The following is a 20,153-nucleotide window of genomic DNA, read 5'->3' on the forward strand; positions in this document are numbered from 1 at the left end:
AGCTCATTGTACTACTCTGCAGTGACAGAGGCAATGGCCATGACTTTCCATTTCTGTTTCCTGAGACGACCGAGAATAAGTAAAAACCTGACAATACATGTAACTGTGAGGGCAAAGGTTAATTTTTAAGTGTGTGTTTCTGACCTATATCACTGCTATGTTTTCTAGGAAATTGAAAAGATATGGTCCTCACCTAATCAGATAAATTGTGAAAGTCTTAGCAGAAATCTTTCTAGCACCTTGGAAAGCTTCAGAAGTAACTTGGAAAATGCCACTGACCAGGACTGCACATGCCAGCCCCTGCTGGAGACGGTTCAGCAGCACATGAGCACGTATGTACCAGCGGGATCTCATGTCTTCTCCTGCTTTCATTCATAAAGATGTGAGGCATTCCTTAATGATGCATTCCAGCCAGATAGGGTCTTCACTAAATGTTATTAATATGCATATGAATACATATGCATTTTCTAAACATCACAGTTTTCTATGACTAAGTTTTTAAACAGCAAAATGTAAGAGCAGCATTCGCCATAAGGCTCACTTCACTGGTGATCAAGGAATTAGAATAAAATGTCATGATCCAATATCACAATATGGTATTAAATATGAGTGGATGAACAGTATAAAGTATTTTCAGATTGCTTGATATTTAATTAATTTATCTCAGAGTTCTAGAAATATAAGCCCTCAGATGAGGATGTCGGGGACTTTGTATTCTACAAATGATATTCGCAGAGAGATGTTCATCTGACTCTAGATATCCTAATTTCTCAAACATCTCCTGATAGATTCTGTCTGTTCCTTTCACATTTGTGAAAAGCTATTTATTATGCATCTTTATTTCCCGATTTTTCTTGCTTGGCAGGGTCTCTGAGAAGGAAATATTGCAGTGTTGGTATTAATGGATATTCACATACAGATGGTGTTGGGAGAGATTGTGTGTCTAATTATCAGAGGAATTTTATGGAAATGTGATCTTGTTATCTGGCTCATCTCCTGGGCACTAAGGCAGGATTATTCACACCAAAATTGTTTCTGGTATTTTATCTTGCCTAATTTAGTTTTAATTTCTTGCCATCTTAGGTTGGCCAAAAGCTTCGAGAAGACTTGGTTGTCGGGGAATTCCATTATGACTTTTCTTAGCAATTTTACAGTTACCGAGAGTAAGTATGTGGCTTTCCAAGTTTGCTTGATTAAAAATTAAATTCAGTTTTTTCACTCAAATGTTATTAAAATAAAGCATACAAAGGAAACCTTAGCGTATATCTGAAAATGACAATAGAACTTGGCTGGTCTGATGTTTGAGGGCTTTATAGGGAAAATTCTCAAATCCTGGGGTACCAAAAAATCAAGCAGAGAAGGAAGAGAAGTGTCTGTGGTCTGGATTTTGCTCTAGTTCTGTCTCCTTGGACAAATGTCGCCTCTTAGTTTCTGCTTCTCTGTCTGCTCTGTATATACAACTCACAAAGCTGCTTGCAGAATCAATATGCTAAATCTGAAGAATTCTGGAAAATCCTTAAGTGACCCTCCTCTTGCTACAAAATGAGATAAACAGATACAAGTGTAGAAATGAGTTTCTTAAGAGACTTGATTATTGTTCCCTAAGATAAAGCTCTTTTTCAAGTCAATCTTAAAATATACAGGTCTTAGAATGAGTAAACAATTGACCAGATAATACTATATATCCTGGGGTTTGATTTACTTCTAGTATAAATGATCTCCGTTGCCCTAAGAGGACTAAGACGGAACTTTATTCAGTGTCTTCTCTAAGCTGGTCAGGGTGGAAGAAACGATCCTTGTCAGATTTTAATATCAAATTTTGTTACCACAAAAATATTCAGAAATAATTGGAACTTTTTTAAAAAGTAAAATTTTATTCCTTTTGCTAATTTTTTAGATGTAAAAGTAAAAGATTTGATGAAGAACATCACCCAGCTCACAAAAGATCTTCGCTCTTCTATCCACATCTCGGATGAGACCATCCACAGTATCTTAGAAGCAAATATTTCCCATTCAAAGGTACAGGCTGCTGCTTCTGTGCTTGCCCACCTACGGGGCCCTCAGCCTGAAGCTGTTGGTGTTGTGTTATCCTCTCTCCTCTTCCTTGTCTTCCTCCATGGCTAGGGGAGTGGGGGTTGCTGCACAAATGATATAACCGAAAGCAGAAAGGGAATGAGAAAACAAGCAAGGAACCAAAGGATATAACTGTCTCATGACAAAACCCTGGGAGTCTTTAATTTCATAATATTGTCTTCATTTGGGATTAGAAAGGATAAAACTGGTGATGATTTTTTTTCCCTTGTAATCCCTAACTCTGATGCAGGACATGCCAGGGTGCCTCTGCTTGTTTCCATAGCTGTTATCAAACTAAAAAAAAAAATAGCCAAAAGCAAAACAGCTGAAAATATTTTAAAAATGGACTCCAATATCCTTTAAGTGGAGAGTGACAGTGCACAATCTGACAGTGTGCTGTGGTAGTGACTTGCGAAGGCAAATGAGTAATGACAGGCCATGTCATCTCCAAGGTGATTGAGACACTCTGGTGAAGGCAGCTGAAAAAAGTGATGAAACTATTAAAAAGCCATTGCAAAAAACCCAAGGGTGAGTAACACATATTGGGTTGCATTGAGGCGTGGTTTATCTCAGAAGAGGGGAGCAGGGAAATTATGCGTGGGCCACAGCAGATATCCCTGGGGTCCTTTGCAGTTGCTTTTCCAGACGACTTTTCAGCATTCCCAGTTGGAGTCTTACTCTATTCAATAGAGAATCATTAAACTGGCTTACAAAAAAAAAAAAATTGCATTGACTATTAGTTGGGACCCAATACACACTATTTTTATGTCAGTTACGGTTAATTGGGGGGGGGGGCTAATGCACCTTGAGTACCTTAAGAGTTAGTCTAAATTAAGAAAGAAGTAGATTTGTATTTAAAACTCAAATTGTAGTATTACCAAGTTAGTAAGTAAGACACATAATATCTACTTTTCCTAGTATCTATTTAACTCAATAAATACCACATATGCATGAAGATGTTGGGAGTGATAGTGGAGGTGAGGAGAGAGATGAAATTTCAGGGAGTAGTGGTGAAATTTCTTCACTCAACTCATTATTAACCTTAGATAGAAATAGTGAATAGCTTTCCTTTGAAATCTTAGAGTTACCTGAACTTGTAACAGGTAAATGGACTAGTGACTGAATTAATTTGAGTAGCTTCCTAGGATGGTTTTAAAAGAAACATCAGATCACCTAATTTCTGGGGTCCTTTCAGATCCAAAGTCTTATGATACATCTTAGGTTTGGACATAGGTGTTTTTGATGCTTGCTGCCTGTTTAAGCAAGCAGCCACCAGGTGTCACTGATGTTCTATCATGAGTGGGCTATGTCCTGAGGAGGCTTGAATTAAATGGTGAGATGCCCTATGGAAAGGTTTTGCAGTGATTTTTTTTTTTTTTTTTTTTTTTTTTTTTTTGTATTTTGTGTATCTTCCTCTGCATTTTTGGCAGTGTAATTCATTGTGGTCACTTAAATGGGTGGACTGTCAAGTAAAGGGGAGGGGCATAAAAAGTTGCTTTTATGCTTTTCAAATACACAATGAAGTTATTTGCTTTGATATGTAAGTCTATCCATGAACCCGCATGCACTCACAGATTGTAGGTAAGGAATTTTATGTCAGGTTAGGAGGTAGCACTTTGGGCTCCAGTTTTTTTATAGGTTGTTAGGTGGGCAGCAGCATCATATAATTTGTGGTACCCTTTCTTTATTTTTCTCCCTGGGCTTCTCTGCTGTAGTTGTATTAGTCAGTTTGCAAATTGACCACATTGTATCTATAATCCAAGTTGTTGGTGGCCTGTAGGGAGTGCCTGAAGTGAGGTTAGACTGAGTGGTGGTAAGGCTCTGGAAAAATTGCAGAAAACTTTCTTTAATTAATTAATTCATTCATTCATTTAATCATTCATTTAAGAGCTTCCTGCATTTCAGGCATGATTTCAAAAGCTGGGGCTTAATTTGCTACTCTAGGGAAGTTAACCTTCTGTAACAACCCAGTAAATATGTAATAAATCATGGCAGTGTAAGTGAAGAATCTGGAAATTTCTAGGACATGCATTTATCACAGGGATGGGAATAGGTGGTTCTAGGAAGCCTCCCTGAGCACATGACATCTAGGCCAGACTGGAATGATCTGAGAGTCACAGGGCTTGGGACATTGCATCAAAGGACCAGGAGCAGGAATGAGCAGAAGGAGGACAAGGCAGGCTGATACCTTGATACCGAGTCATTTTCTTTTCCACCCTTGCTTGGCTGCAGAGAACCAGCTGTGGGTATCTATGAGAAGCTCCTCTCTCTTGCAGAGCTTCATTCTCTAACATCAGCACCACCCAATTAAAATCCCAGTCGCAGACTCTGGAGCCTAGCTAGCCCTGCCATCTATCCTGGGCTGCTGTCCCCTCTACCCTGTCCTGGTAGCATCTCTTCATTTTATGCTGGATTCCTGGGTCTTAGCTTTCATCCACATCAATGGGGATTTGCTTCTTTGAGTTATGCCAATTTTTTATTCTTTAAAAATCAACAGAAAGGTCAAAGAATCAGGACGCAAACAGACAGAGAGTGATCAAATCAAGGGGTCTGTCTACTGCCCCTTTGTTTTCTATGCAAAACATATGAGCAGCATTTGGAGGACCTTGGTGTTTTCCACAATTTTCATAAATTTGTTCTACCTCCACCCCTGCCATAGTTCTTAAGGAGGAAGGGAGAGGGGACACCCACAGAGTTTTGATCTCTTTCTGGAGATCCCTTCAAAGGAAAGGTATTCTGAGTCTCGTCGTTATTTCTTGTGAGTAGAAGTTACGGAGTTTGGCGAGTCTGGTCACCTTGATAGGGCTGGTTATGTGGATGTCAGCTGTTGGCTAGCCCACAATCAGAATTGTTCCAGGGCTGATATTATAACCCGTCAGTAATTTCCAAGATCTATTTCAAACAAGAAAACCGAGGTTGTTTTCATTTTCTTCATGACTTCTTAAAACAACTATAGATAGAACCATGACCCTTCCTGAAGACAGGAAAGAAGAGAGGGGTCTGGACTTGGAGGCAGAAGGGGCTGGGTGGGGAGGGTTGCCTGATGGTGGCTGTGGCTGCTGTCTAGAACAAGTTCTAGTCTCAGTGGGCTACCCTGCCCTAGAGGCCACCTGCCAGGGTGCAGCGCAAGGCTGGGCACAGCATTTGATGGTAGTCCCCAGACCTCAAATGAGTGTTATACATTCCAGTGCAAAAATGGTTCTCCTTAGCAATACTGAAACAAAGATGGAATTAATTAGCTGTACCTTCTCTCTCTTTTCTAAAATGCAATTATCTTTCTCAATCAGCAGCTCTATCTAATTCTTATTCATCTTTTCTTGCAATATGCTGTAAGCCAAAGCCGTATTTTTTCTTGTAGTTGCTTAAGAGCATATCAGTAAGAAGGATGGTTGCGGACCACTTAGAAGTTCTCTTCTCTGTCCCGAGAGCTTTGTATCTCATTTAATTACCCCAACAATCCTTTGGCATCTTGTTGTCACCCCAGTTGTTAGTCATGGAGCTGAGACTTGCAGATATTTGGCAACTTTGATGTCAGCATGAGATGGAGTCAATCCAGCTAATACTGGCCTTACTGTTTCTCCTCATTACCACAGACTTTCCACCCAGTGGCTTCAGTCCTTCTGCAGCCTCAGAGCTGTCCCTTCCTCTCTCCTACTGCTCTCTTGTACCTGTCTCTTTATCATGTCCGCAGATTTGAGCTCAGTTGCAACACAGAGCAGAGAGCCACACTACTTCTCTTTGAAATGTGAAGAACTATCTCTCCTATTTGACCCGATTTTGTTTTCTTGGCTCACAAAGCTTAAATTGATAGAGCAGCTCTTCCTGATAGTCCTAGATCTTGGGCATCACTGTGTTTCCTCTGTCCTCACCATGATGCTGAGAGCTGCCATCCTGTTCAGATTTTCTCTGTACCTCTGAGTCTAAAATCACTAGGTGGACAACACCAAGACCATCTCCCATGTTCTGCTCTGAACAGACTAGACTGTCAGCAGATGTCTGTTAAACAAGCTCCTGCTAAAAACTGCAAATGCCTCCCCTGGGGATGATCGTCATTTATAAATCAAATATCTTAAGCTGCTGAGTAGGTGTGCAGGGCTCATGGGGGTGGGATAACGTCTTCTCTGGGACCCTGGTCTTCTTGCAGCTGTCCAAGCCAAACATGGACCCATAGGAAAAGTATCAGGAACTCAGCATCCGTGTTCCTGGTAATTTACAAAAATCAGCCTGAGCACAGCTTAAGTTGAAAGATGCCTGTTGAGCTTCGATCAGAAATCACACATTTTGCTTCCAACCAAGCAAAACAGTGTTATCGTAGGTTTATTTTTACTCATCCTGTTCCCACTTGCTTCAGGTGCTTTTCAAACAGGAAAAAATGGTCACAGGATTTTAAAAAGACAGATGATAAAATTTGAAAAACCATAGAAAAGCAGCAGAAGCAAGTATGTGGCTAAAACTGTTGCTCTTATGAATCCCCCAGAAGGTAGGGTGTGGGGCACTCCCTGCTTGGTAAAAAAGATGTACAAAATTTCAAGACAGATATTTGTTCTGTGGCACTAAATTCCAAGTCCTTGCCTTGGAATCGTTGCATGATGAACTGGACAAGGACCAAGACAAAGGCTCTATGGCAAACAGAAGGACTGTCATTGGGCCAGTTTTGGTTGATGCTCACAAAAGCTGGGAGCCACTCCTGTGGGGTCAAGTCTTTGGATTTGGATGATTCCCATTTCCCAGGAAAATTTCATACCTTAGCTCATTTTGTAGTACTGACAAAAGAGGGACCACTATAATTAAAGCCCAGGGTGGATGCCATATTCTACTCCTAGAAGGATACCCCCAGAACCACCCTTCCCTTCCGAGGCATTAAGAAAAACTTTGCCAACTTGTGTTTGCAACATGCACAATCCATATGAAAAAGGGTTTGATTATTTAGGTATGAAAGCAAATATTATTCCAAATGTTCCTGTGAAGGTTATTTTTTTAGATAGGTTAACATTTAAATCAGCAGACTTTGAGTAAAGCAGACAACACTCCCAAATCTGATGGGCCTCATTCAATCAGTTGAAGACCTTACAAGAAAAAAAAAATACCAAGGTCCCCCAAAGAATAAGAATTTCTGTATTTTTGGTGGTGTGTTAGTCAGATTTTCATTGCTGTGACCAAAAATAACTGACAAGAACAACTTAGAGGAGGAAAAGCTTACTTTGGTTCAAGCTTCCAGAGGTTTAGCCCATTGCTCTGGGCCCAAGGTGGGGGGCAGCACGTCAAGAGGAAGGGTGTGGAGGAGGAGAAGCATTGCTCCATTCACAGAAGCCAGGAAGCAGAGGAGAGAAGGTGGGAAGGACCACAGGAAAGATGCATTCTTCTAGGGCATGCCCCAGTGACCCACTTCTTCGTGCCCTGCCCCACCTGCCTATGGACACCACCTAATTAGTCCATTTAAACTAGGGTGGACTGATCAGGTTATAGCTCTCACAATCCAACATCTCACCTCTGGGCATTCCTGCATTAACAGAGGAGCTTCTGGAGGATACCATATCCAAACCATAATAGGTAGACTTTGGACTTGAGCAGCAACATCAGTTCCTCCTGTCTGCTGGACCCCCATGCAGATTTTTGGCTGGGCAGCCCCTGTAATTGCATGAGCCAATTACTTAAAATAAATTTCTCTGTGTGTTCTCCTTACTTTGTAGGTGAAGTACACACACACACACACACACACACACACACACACACACTTGACCTTTTCTTTTTGACATTTTGTGGCACATGAAGGCATTTTGTAAGCCCCACCTGATTGCAGGGCTCCTATAAAGCGAGAAGTAGCTCTTGTCACAAGTTTTATGCGTTTAGACCTCACTTTGTCTGCAAGCTTCACAGCAATATTATCTATCAGGAATGTAAACACACAACAAGAATTACAGGTTTTGTTTTATTTTGTTTTGTAAGTGGAGGTCTTACAAAATCATTAAATGAAAGGCACGCTGAAATGAAGATGCACCTCAGGGCCTTTGACAGTGATATGTAATTCTAATCAGGTGTTGATACAGGCTGTCCTCAGTTCTTCCTTCCAAGTTTATTTGCTCTACTTTTTTAAATTATGGTTTTATTAGTGTACTATAATTATAAATAGTAGTGAGATTTGTTGTGATATATTCACAATGCACTCAACATTATTTACTACATTTCATTCCCTAGTAATTCCCCTTTCACTCCCCTCTTCTCTCTCCAGTCCCCTCCTCTACTCTACTGATCTCCCTCCCTCTCTCTCTCTCTCTACACACACACACACACACACACACACACACACACACACAATTTTATTTGTTCTAATTTGTTATACATGACAGTAGAATGCATTTTGACACACTGTACATAGGAGCACAACTTCTCTTTTTTCTGGCTGAATATGGTGTAGAGTCACACCAGTAGTGCAATCATATGTGTATTTAGGGTAATAATGTCTGTCTCATTCCACCTTCCTTGCCCTCCCCATGCTTCCTCCCCTCCCCTCACTCCTCTCTGCACATCAAAGTTTCTTCATTTCTCCCCTGCCTCTCATTATGGATTAGCATCCTCTTATCAGAGAAAAACTTTTGGCTTTTTTTGGGGGGTAGGGGGGTTAGTTTATTTCACTTAGCAGGATATTCTCCAGCTCCATCCATTTACCTGCAAATGCTATAATTTCATTCTTATTTAAGGCTGAATAATATTCCACTGTGTATATTTTCTTCATTCATTCATCTGTTGAAGGGCACCTAGATTGTGAACTTGCACTGCTGTAAACATTGATGTGACTGTGTCACTGTATGCTGATTTTGAGTTCTTTGGGTATAAACTGAGGATCAGATAGCTGGGTCAAATGGTGGTTCCTTTCCAAGTTTTCTGAGGACTCTCCATACTGCTTTGCAGAGTGGTTGCACCAATTTGCAGTCTCATCAGCAATGTATCACACACAGTATTTTTAATTAGCACATTATGATGATGCCTAAAGTGGAATTTATTGTGATGTATTCATACCTACCTATTGAATAATTTGGTGGATTGTATTCACCAATTTTTTCCCTTTTCCTTCCCTCTTCCCTCCCCTGTGATCCCCTGTCTATTCTGTGGAGTTCCCTTATGTTTCCATCATATTTCCCTTGTTTTTAATTCAGTTTTTTCTTTATATCTTCTGCATATAAAAGAGAACATTAGACTCTTGACTTTCTGAGTCTAAATTATTTTACTTAGCATTGTGATCTCCAGTACAATCCATTAAGAGCAAATGACATAATTTCACTCTTCTTTATGACTGAGTAGAACTCCATTGTGTATATACATCACGTTTTTTTCAGCCATTCATCTGCTGATGAACACTAGGCTGGTTCCATAACTGGCTCTTGTAGATTGGGTTGCTATTCCACTCCTTGGTATTTACCTAAGCACCAAAGTCAGTGTATTATAGTGATAACGCATTCCAATGTTTATACCACAAAATTCACAATTGCTCTTACTTTTAGAAAATTAAGACAAGCCTGGGAATACTGTTTTCAATCCAGATGTGGAAGAGGAAAAAAGAAAAAAAAATATATATATATATCAGTTTACATTACTGACAGTGAAAAGACCCAAAGGCAGGTGTGAGGGCATTACCAGGAGGTGAGTCCTGCAGAAAGATGGTTTGTAACGAGCTCCCCAGCCCCCAAATCAGAGTAAGCTATAAAGAAGTCAGAGGGTGATGTGCAATTTCAGAAACATTTCCATTTCAAATGTTTAAAACACAGTGGAGGGTTGAGCTCTGCCATACTTTGGATCTTGAGTATCCCTCAGACTTGAGCTTAGTCTGCAGCCTGGGATGCTGTCGGGAGTGGAGGAACCTTTAAGAGGTGGAACTTAGTGGAAGGAAGTGACCTCATGGGAGCGTGGCCCTGAAGGGGATATTAGGAGCCTGCTGCTTCCTCTCTGTTTTCCTGCTGCCATGAGCCGGCAGCTATGTTCCCCCACCTGCTCCCTTCATGAGGTTCTGGTTAACACAGGCCCAAAGGCAACACAGCCAACTGACCATGGACTGAAACTCCAAATCATGAACCTAAATCGGTCTGAGACATTTTATCACAGTGATAGTTAGCCGACTAACAGACAGGTAAGTCTTCAGCACCCTGGGTCCCTGTTCCCTGGCAGATCATGCTTGAGAAAGCCGAGACTGCTGGACCCCAGGTATAAGGTACTGGGTGTAGTCACTTCTGACCCTCCTGCTTTGAAACAGGTACTCTCCAGTGCCCTCACCATGGCTCTGTCTGGAAAGTGTGATCAAGAAATTCTTCATCTCCTGCTGACATTTCCTGAAGACGAAACATCTTTGTTTGCAATGAAGGAACTCTGTGGCCTTCCTGGGTCAAAAGTGTATCCTCTGATTGTGGTGATGAGTCAGAACCTGAACCTGCGGACTTTCATTTATAAAGTAAGGAGAATCTGCTGGGATGTGTTAAGCTTCAGAGGAGGTGCTTCCATGGCTGGGCAGATGAGACTGTAGTTTATGCAGTCATCCTCATCCTTGGTATCCTATCCTGCCGGGCCCCAGGTATAAGGGGAAATTGACTTCAAGACTTGCTGGAGGTACTAAAACCTGCGGATGATCAATTTCCTTATATCAAATGATGTAGTATTTGCATATAACCTACACATCCTCCTGAATATTATTTATTTATTTGCAGTGCTGAGGATGGAACCCAGGGCCTCCCACAAAGTGCTCTAACTGAGCTGCATCTCCAGCTCTATGTACTTTAAATAGTCTCTAGACTACTTATAATAACTATTGTGACATGTTAGGTAAATAGTTGTGATACAATATTGTTTAGACAATAATGCCAAAAAAATCCGTGTCTGTTCAGTATACACACATTTTTTTTAATGTTGTTTGTCTTTGGGTTGGTTAAATCTATATATGTCCACACCCGACTGTACTAGCTACCATGAGACCTTTTGGTCTCTATGTGACTCTGTGGCAGGCTTGGCTACCTGTAGTGTCATCTGTTTGCTGGTTCTGGGGCTTAATGAAACTTTTTTATAATAAAGGGGTGTTTATGAGACCCTGCAGGGTGACCTTGGAGACAGGGCATGGGGACTTCTGTCTCTTGGTTATAGATTCAATAAGAAAGGAACAACAAAACCACCATGATCCCTAGCACCAGGTTTCTCTCCTCACCAAAGGCCACCTTCCTGGAGTGTTTGGCAAAGGTGGGTTGATCCTGGTCCACTCCTGAGCTTCCCAATCAGGTGCTGCCCTCCCTCACCATGGCTCATGCTTCTTTACTTCTATGACAGCTGGGGCTGAGGCCTCTATTACGCACTACCCAGGATGAGCAATGCCAAGTCTCTGTGTGGCCAGTTCTTCACCTACCCCATGACACCCTGGCACACAGTGGAGGGTAGGGAAGCATCAGAGACAGTAATGTGTGCAGGATAGAACTGAGAAAGTGGAAGACCAATAGAGTTAAGGCAAACCCTAGTTCTACAGGTCCCAGGTAGCCCACTGGGACCAGCCTGGGTCTCCTGCTCTTGGGTTCCTCCTCCCAAAGTCCCAACTTTTCTGGCCTCCACAGTTTGATCTTTACTCACATTTGCAGAAACCTCAGCCTTCATTCTTGGGGCATGATCTTGGTTCAAGGTCCATCATTTTCCCTTTAGGGATATATTTTATAATTTACAATGTCTGAGTTGCAGTATAGCAAGGTTACTGTGGATGTTTCAAGTCCCTGAGAAGAGTTTTGGGGTCAGTAATGGGTAGAGACACTGTTCCATCCATTCAAGGTCTCCTTCCCTTATAACATTCAAAAAATCCAATGGATAATTGGATAGTGTGCAGGTGTGTACACATGCCAAGAACTGATATTAATTTTCAGAATGAGTGCATTTTAAGCCTCGAGGAGGATGAATATTTCCTAAATGTCTTCATAATTTGTGAGCCCACATCTTTCTTGGTGGAATGAATACTTGGTTTCTTCATTCTCTCACCACAGCCCTCCCTCTCTGCCAACTTTACAGTATGCCTTTTGGGAAGCAGACATAGGGTCATCAATACCCCAGCATTTCATTGGCCACTCTATTATGTGCCAGAAGTCTCTGATTTGAAATTAGTGCTTCAGAGCACCTAAGTAATTATTTTGACAAAGGCCATCATCCATGCCAAGATTTCTTCAGAGGATAAGATAGTAGATTTGATTCAGTCCTCCAGACACAGTGCAGATGTTATCACTGTTAATAACAATGCTCTTATCTGTCAGGAACCTTCCATGTACGCAGCTTTCTGAAAGTTGATTTGATACTGCTCAGAGCTGGGAGGGCAGACCAAATTCCAGTGCCATGCATTGGCACGAGGGTTGCAGTGTAACTCCAGTGCACCCAAGCCCATACACTATCTGTTTCTCTTGGTTGACAATAAATTCTTGAAGGCTTTTCTAAGAAATGCTTTGCTGGATTGCTTGTGCACATTCATCCATCAGTGCCCTGACTAAATCCCAGTCACTTCCTATCCCAAGTCAGGGGTGCTGTTTGCCACTTCTAGCTGTAGCTGTAATTAGAAAGTCAAATAGAAAACCTGACAAGAGCTAATGCTGTTTCTCCTGCCTAAGTCAACTTTATTGTCTTAATGGACAGGACCTCATTGTTATTAGCAGAATGTTAGTGAAGGAAGGAACTGTGATTTCACGTCCCCCAGATTTAGCCACAGAACTTACAGCTAAGTGGCAGGAGCAGAACTCTAATGAGCAGAAATATAAAATAGTGACCATGGGGTTATTTGCTTCAGTCTGCAAAGAACCCTGTTTTCAGTATGCAAATGACATGTGGAAGGAGGAGATTCCCTTGGACTTTTCCCACCTATAGAAAGAGGTGGTGTTTGCTAATTTAACCATTCATTCAATACGTATTTATTGCACAACTTATATTGTCACATGCTTTTCTATCTCTGTTAGCTACATATGTGATCAACACAGGGAAAGTAAAGTCCAGCTTCCAGGGAATTGGCATTCTAGAATGGAGAATATACAAATAATATGTAGGATGCATACTGTAGCACAGAGTGATAGCACAAGTAAATTTTTAAAAAATTCTATTTAGTTAGGCATGACATTAGGATTCATTTTGACATAATTGTAAAAGCATGGAATATAGTTTGCTCTAATTCAGTCTCTTCTTCCTGCCCCCTACTCCCTTCCCTCTGCTTTCCTGATCTTTTAAACTTTTTCTTTCTTTTTTATAGTTAGTGTCTTGTGGATGTATGTGATGGTAAGATTCACTGTGGTATATTCATAGAGGTACATAGGAGAGTTAGGTCAGATTCATTCTGCTATTCTTGAAGAGCACTGATGTTTTTAAAGAACCTGGGTTAAATTCCCAGCTCTAAACCATTTTGAGACTTAAGGAAATGTTTTCTGTCTTTGAGTCTCAGTTTTCTAATCCACAAAATGAGCATTACCATGCACAGTCCCCAAGGTGTTAGAAGGCTTGAGATGATGAGTGCATGTAGTACATACAGTGAAGCGTAGATAAATGTAAATTGCTTCACACAAAAGCATTGTTTTCTTTTCAGCCTCTTCTCAAATTTCCACCTTAGGCATCCCAAAGATACAAAAAGAAATGTTTTAAAATGATTTGAGTTTTAACCATAGATCACATTTGTTCCTGGTTTACATTTTAACAATACTGGTGCCACTTAATGTGCTCCAAAAAAACAGCTTTATCTACTCTAATAAAGATGATTTTTTATAGAATACAGCAAAGATGTCTGTGAAGTTGAAGAGAGAATAAAATCAAATAGCAAAGTTTTCAGTGCTGAAAAGATGCTTGTGAGAGTAAAAATACAATGTTGGTTATTTCCTGATTTTTCTTTTTTTTTTTTTTTTGTCCTGGAAGACTCTTATACCTTCTGAAGCAAATGGCTTGCTCAACTCCCTGTTGGATGTCATTTCCAGCCTCAGTGCCCTACTTGCCAGAGCCCAGCATGTCTTCAAATACCTTCCTGAATTTCTTCACACATTTAAAATTACTGCCTTGCTAGATATGCCGGACTTTGGACAGGTATATGTTTGATCTTTGCTCCTGGGGAAATGTTCAAATTTTCTCTTTCTTTGCATTTATTCCCTTTTCCCTTTATTTCTCTTCCAACATCTAAAATTCATATTGGAAAACAAAATATAGGGATGAGAGTGTCTCTTGATGTCTCTGGAGGCAGCAGCATAATGGAGTGAGGGTTGGCATCTCCCTAAAAACCAGATGACAGAGTTGCTGTTGATCCACATCCCACCATTATGGAGGTTGGGAGAGCACATGCATTGTCTATGAAGTACAAAATTACTAACTCAATTATTAGCACAAATGAGATTTCAAGGGCCTGTTTAACTTAATTCAGAGAGCAAATTGCTTTCAAGAACCTTAAAACATTTATTTACATATAAATAATTGGCTAACAAATTACAGATCATTTTCTGAAAATGCAAACACAAGCTTGAATTAGATTAGCAGTTTGATATTAGTTTTTGCCTTAAGTCTCTTTGCCTGGGATGGAATGTCCAGAGATGAGCAAAGAGTGGGTGGTTGTGTAGAGTCGAAGGTATAGAATGAGGAGCTCTATCACAATGTCCTTTAAGCTTTCTGTGAGGCATGTATCTTCATTAACTGATGCATAATGTGGATAGTTATCAAGTATCGGGGTAATTTGGCAGTGTAAATACACATTAAGGCTGTCACCGAGTTAGTGATATCTTATGGATTAATAATTTATTACTGGACACACAATAAGAACTCACTGGTGGGTGAAATTTTCCTCTTTTACCAGGTACATTGGCCAGACAAATCATTGCAATGATTTGAATGTTTCCCAAGGACAGAAAAGACTCAAAGTAGAGGTTCTGTTCTTTTAACTCATTGAAGAACTTACATGTTTAGCTGGAGAAGGGATTACTTTTTCAGAAGTGTTTCAGAGAATTGTTTCAAGTCAATGTATAATTGCAATTTCTTTTTGTTAAATTTTCAGGTTTCCCAAAATGACCAGGCTAGAAGTTCAGCCTTTGGTTCTTTGCAGAATGTGATGAAACTGGTTTGCAAGGACCAGGCATCATTCCTTAGCAATTCTAACATGTTCCTTAATTTGCCCAGAGTTAACGAGCTCTTGGAAGATGACAAGGAAAAATTCAACATTCCTGAGGATTCAAGTAAGACAGTCGTAATCAATATTTATTTAGGTAAAATTGTATATTAATAATTAGCCCTGTATCATACTGAATATTCTGTCTGTGTAAAATGCTGATGGTACATAACAGTGGTAGAATTTCCTCCTTCAGTTTTAGTGCAGTCATCAAGTGCTGGCATAGCAGGTGGCTTTGGAATGTCCCGGTACTGTTGAGCATAACTGAGCCTCTCACCTGTGTCACCAGTAGGTTTGGTGAGCGTCCCACTGGCGAAGACTTTGAACATTTTGGCCTCTGCAAGATGGCAGCATTATACAAAGAGAACTTTTGTGTGCCCTCCTACAGATCTTGTCTACAAAGTTTCATTTCAAATGGAAGCAGATTGATGAGTGACTTCCTTAGTCCCACATTAGGGGCATGCATTTTATTTTTTGTTTAATTTTTTTGCGGTGCTGGAAATTGAGCCCAGGGCCTCTCTCATGCTAGGCAAATGCTCTCCTGCTGAACTACACACTCAGCCCAGTGAATATATTTATTACAAAGGCAGAGTAAACATGCTGGGGAGGGTGTTGGCTTAAACTGTTCAACTTCCCCCACCAGTTACACGTTGTGTATCTTTGGTCACATTGTTTTCTACCCCTGAACCATGTTATTCTCTTCTACAACATGGAAACAACCTCACAAGATTGTGGTAAGGTGCAATGGAGATTATGTGTTTTAGCTGCTTAGCACAATAGTATAAAAATGCATCTTTGTGGTTTAAGACTGCAAACATTCATCATCTCATAGTTTCTGTAGGTCAGCACCCAGCCACTGGTTGGCTAGTCCTCTACTCAGGATCTCACACAGTTGTAATGAAGGAGTTGGTTGGTCTGGGCTGGGTGCTCACATGAGGCTCATAGGTAGTTGTTGATAGAATTATTTTCCTTGCAGCTATAGAACTTGGGGAGGCAATGTCAAGGCCAGCAGGTGTATCTCTTTGGCTCTGAGGTTTCCAGTCTCTTTTAAAGAGTTTATTGGATTGCTCAGACAGGATACCTGATTGCTTAGATAAATAAACTCCAACTCAGCAATTTAAAGGATCTTATTTACATCATCAATATTCCTTCTCTTTGGCTATGAAATCTCATTCTGAGTGGGGCACCTGTCACATTCATAGGTTCTGTCTTCATGGGAAAACAGGAGAATACATAAGGCAGTCATCCAAGGGCTTGTGTAAGAATTGTCCTACACATCCACAATATGTCTTTATGTATTTTATGCCTAGAGTGTAACTAAAGACAGAGTACTGGTAGAACTGGAAATATGGGATTATGTAAGTTTTCAGATAGAGGAAGAAGAGTCAAGTGTATTGTCCTCAGAGGCAGTCGGCTAGTATGTTCCTTAGCTGATGGATAATTTGGACAGCTGTCAAATTACCAGGGTAATTAATTAGTATAGGCACACATTAGGGCTATTCATTTTAATAATTTTTGTTGTCTTCACTAATCCTCATTTTTTCATCTGTTTTGTGCCTGGGATTATTGAGGGTGATTGTCCCTCTAATTCAGCTGTCTTTCTGCCCATCTATCCATCCATCCATCCAGCCAGCCAGCTAGCTAGCCAGCCATCCAGTCATTAGCTAACAACATTAAGGATCATTCTGTGTTGGTCCTTTCATACTTTATTTGAGATGATTGTCACAGGAACTGTTGGATAACACCAGTACTCTCATTCTTCAGAAGACATGCTGGAAGATCTAAAAACATTAAATGACTTGCTTAAATTCACTCAGCTCACAGATGGCAGATGGCAGGTTTCCTGGTTTCAAAATCCTTGTTCTGCACATAAAAAGATTATGTCTATTCTTGTTCTGCACATAAAACGATCATGTCTTTTCTAACATATAAATTGCTACCACATATTTTTGCTTGCAATGTAAAAAGAGTAAGTTGATAAAATATAGAGCAACCTCCATAGTTAATGCTTTAAAATGTGTTATGTAGTCATGCTTTAAATTTATATTTTAGGATATTATTTTATTAATGTTATTGTATTTGGGATAAAGGTAATTTTTTTTTTCTGTTCAAGTGAAGTTGGAAAGGTGAAATTAACACTGAATAGGATTACAACAGTACTTTTCAAACCCTGATATTATGAATCATAATATTAAAGCTAAGAGAAATTTCCATTTTAAGTGTTCTATTTGTGGGTAAAAGAACTAGTTATATTAATGTACTTATTGTTAGTTTAAAACCTTATAATATTTTATTACTAATTGTTGTAATGAATTACCTATTGATTTAGACAATTAATTTAAGAACTTTTAATTGCAGTCATCCAGTCTCACAACAATAATGAGAACCACTATGAGGAATTAAGTATTTGAGTGAAAATAAAATGATTTAATGTATCAAAAGCGCCAAGTTTGATAGTTCTGCGTAGATGCGTGAAAGAAAATCCAGGAGCAACTTGTAAAGCAGACTCCATAAGAAAAAGTGAATTTAGGTCTCAATATTGTGACTATTGAAATGAGAATTTTCTTGATTAAAAACTCATTTAAAAACTAATAATTGCCATTTCCATTTACAAGTGTCTGTGCCATAACTCTATGGATCACTTAGTTTGAAAAGGTGAGAGTTAAAAAATATTCCTGGTTTACTTTCCAAGCTCAGAGTTGTTTCATTCGATGAAATGAAGGTATTGTGGAATTGTAAATATGTTTCCCTCTTAACCTGGGCATCTGTGTTATGTAACATTTTTATTTTTTTCTCTTAATTGCGATAGCACCATTTTGCTTGAGCCTTTACCAACAAATTCTCCAGTCTCCAAATGGTGCATTGGTGTGGTCTTTCCTAAAGCCTATATTACATGGAAAAATACTGTATACACCCAACACTTCAGAGATTAATAAGGTCATTCAAAAGGTAAGTTAAAATGAATGGGAATCTCATTTACCATACATTGGTCCTACCAGGAAGAAATCTTTAAATATGTCAACCATAATTATTATATATAATTATTACACTGGATTATATAAAATTTTCTTTTGTTGATTACTATTTATTTTGGCCTGTTTTTTGTTTGTTTGTTTGTTTCTGTTACTCTGGTTGTGAGATGTGGATTATTGAGTCCATCTTTTAGAGGATACTTTGGAGGCAGGGAGTATTATTTAGAATCATGAATGTACTGAACTCATAGAACTTTAATATTAAAAGTCAAGGACAGCTGGGCACAGTGGCACACATCTGTAATTCCAGCAGTGCAGGAGGCTGAGACAAGAGGTTTGGGAGTTCAAAGCCAGCCTCAGCAACTTATGGAGGCCCTAAGCAACTTAGCAAGACCCTGTCTCCAAATGAAATAAAAAGGGCTGGGGATGGGGCTCTGTGGTTAAGCCCTCCAGAGTTTAATCCCAGGTACCCAAACCAAACCAAAACAAAACACAAAACAAGCAACAACAACAAAAAAAGTCAAGGAAGATGAGAAAGGAGGGCAGTTTCAGGTTAGGCAAAGGGGAACAGTTCCAGGAACATGCAGAGAACAAAAGCTAATCTGTTTTGGTCCATGCATTTGGTACTTGAGAAAGGCAGACATAGCACATACAAACTGGTGTATTCGTTAACATTTGTAAGTGATGTTTTCCAACTCAGCATGAGGCTATATTTGACCCTGTGGAGAATAAGATGAGATGAAGTGGCCAAAAGAGTTTCCCCATCAGGAATTTCTGCATTTTGAGGTTCTGCTTGCTTTCCCTCCTTTATATTTTTAACTTCTTGAATCTGTTTATCACAGAATATATTATTATCAATATTTGCAATTTCTTCTTCAACAATTGTGTCTGGGGTTTTTTCCTTGTCTGGTTTCTTTTCTAATGATCTTTTCCTGGGGTCTTTTCTTGTCTCATGTGGCTTGTGAGCCTGTAGGTACCTCAAAAGGGGACATTTTACCAAGGACTTGGGAATGACTTGATCTTACTGTCACACACAGAAAAGGAGATACCAGTTCTGTCAATTTCTATGCTTCAAATAGCATTAACAACTTAAATACTTAAAAGTGCCATGTGATCATATGATCATAAGTAATTTTTGATCAAATTCACTTTTACAAGTTCCCTGTTTCTGGCCCACAAGGCACTATAGAAATTATAGTGTCTGTAGTTTTCATAGCGCCATGTGAGGTCACAGTTAAGTTACTTGGAAGCTTTCTGTCCTTACTACTTACTCCAGGAACTACATTTATCTTTGCATATGCTGAATGTTATTTACAACTTTTTAAAAAAAATCTTGGAAATATGGTTTTGAAAGAGTATTTTGAAAGAGTATTTGCAAAAAGTCTGGACTCTCATAATGGAATGGCAATTATTTAGATAATAGGTTATGAACATGAGTTATCCCTGCTGTCAAGAGAACTCTGCCCCCAACCATTATTCCATGTCTGTGCTAGGGAGAGATGCTCAGGCCAGGGCTGGAGCCAATTTTATGTAATTCTTTTAGTATATTAAATTTATCAGGGTCCTAGATAGTTTAGGAATTTCAGAGAATGACTATATCAACTATATCAAATTTTAAAAAGCCTATGAATTTCTTTTATTTTCCCTTTTTAATGATTTATTCACACAAATCACTCAATACAATTTCACTCTATAGGTTCTTAATCAAGAAAATGGGAATCCTTAATGCTAGGTACTGCAATAGACATAATCAATCTAAAGCAAACAATTCTAAGTTAACTCTAACCCCTGCAAACACACTTAACATGACAGGCTCATTACAGACATTCCCAAAACAAGCAACTACAAAAAAGTTAAGCTAAAGTGCCAGATCTAGAGTCTCAAGTCTTAGGCCTTAAGTCCAGCAGATGTACACCTACTCAGACCATGGTAATCAGGCAAGGAATTGATGGAGGCTTCTCCTGGGGTGAAGCTGATGGCTGGTT

General features: G+C 39.6%; 1 protein-coding gene across 1 annotated transcript in view; it reads left to right on the top strand.

Annotated features, from left to right (window-relative positions):
• Abca13 (ATP binding cassette subfamily A member 13) overlaps nt 1-20,153 on the top strand; it is a 427,810-nt gene that overhangs the window by 100,014 nt on the left and 307,643 nt on the right. Inside the window, exons 21-27 of the mRNA XM_076864534.2 lie at nt 169-332; nt 1,084-1,163; nt 1,898-2,019; nt 10,319-10,513; nt 13,966-14,130; nt 15,086-15,263; nt 18,006-18,145. Of these exons, the coding sequence (XP_076720649.2) occupies nt 169-332; nt 1,084-1,163; nt 1,898-2,019; nt 10,319-10,513; nt 13,966-14,130; nt 15,086-15,263; nt 18,006-18,145 (1,044 nt within the window). The remainder of the gene's footprint in view (nt 1-168; nt 333-1,083; nt 1,164-1,897; nt 2,020-10,318; nt 10,514-13,965; nt 14,131-15,085; nt 15,264-18,005; nt 18,146-20,153) is intronic.

Source organism: Callospermophilus lateralis, chromosome 1 (genome assembly GCF_048772815.1).
Source record: "Callospermophilus lateralis isolate mCalLat2 chromosome 1, mCalLat2.hap1, whole genome shotgun sequence".
Taxonomy (NCBI): domain Eukaryota; kingdom Metazoa; phylum Chordata; class Mammalia; order Rodentia; family Sciuridae; genus Callospermophilus; species Callospermophilus lateralis.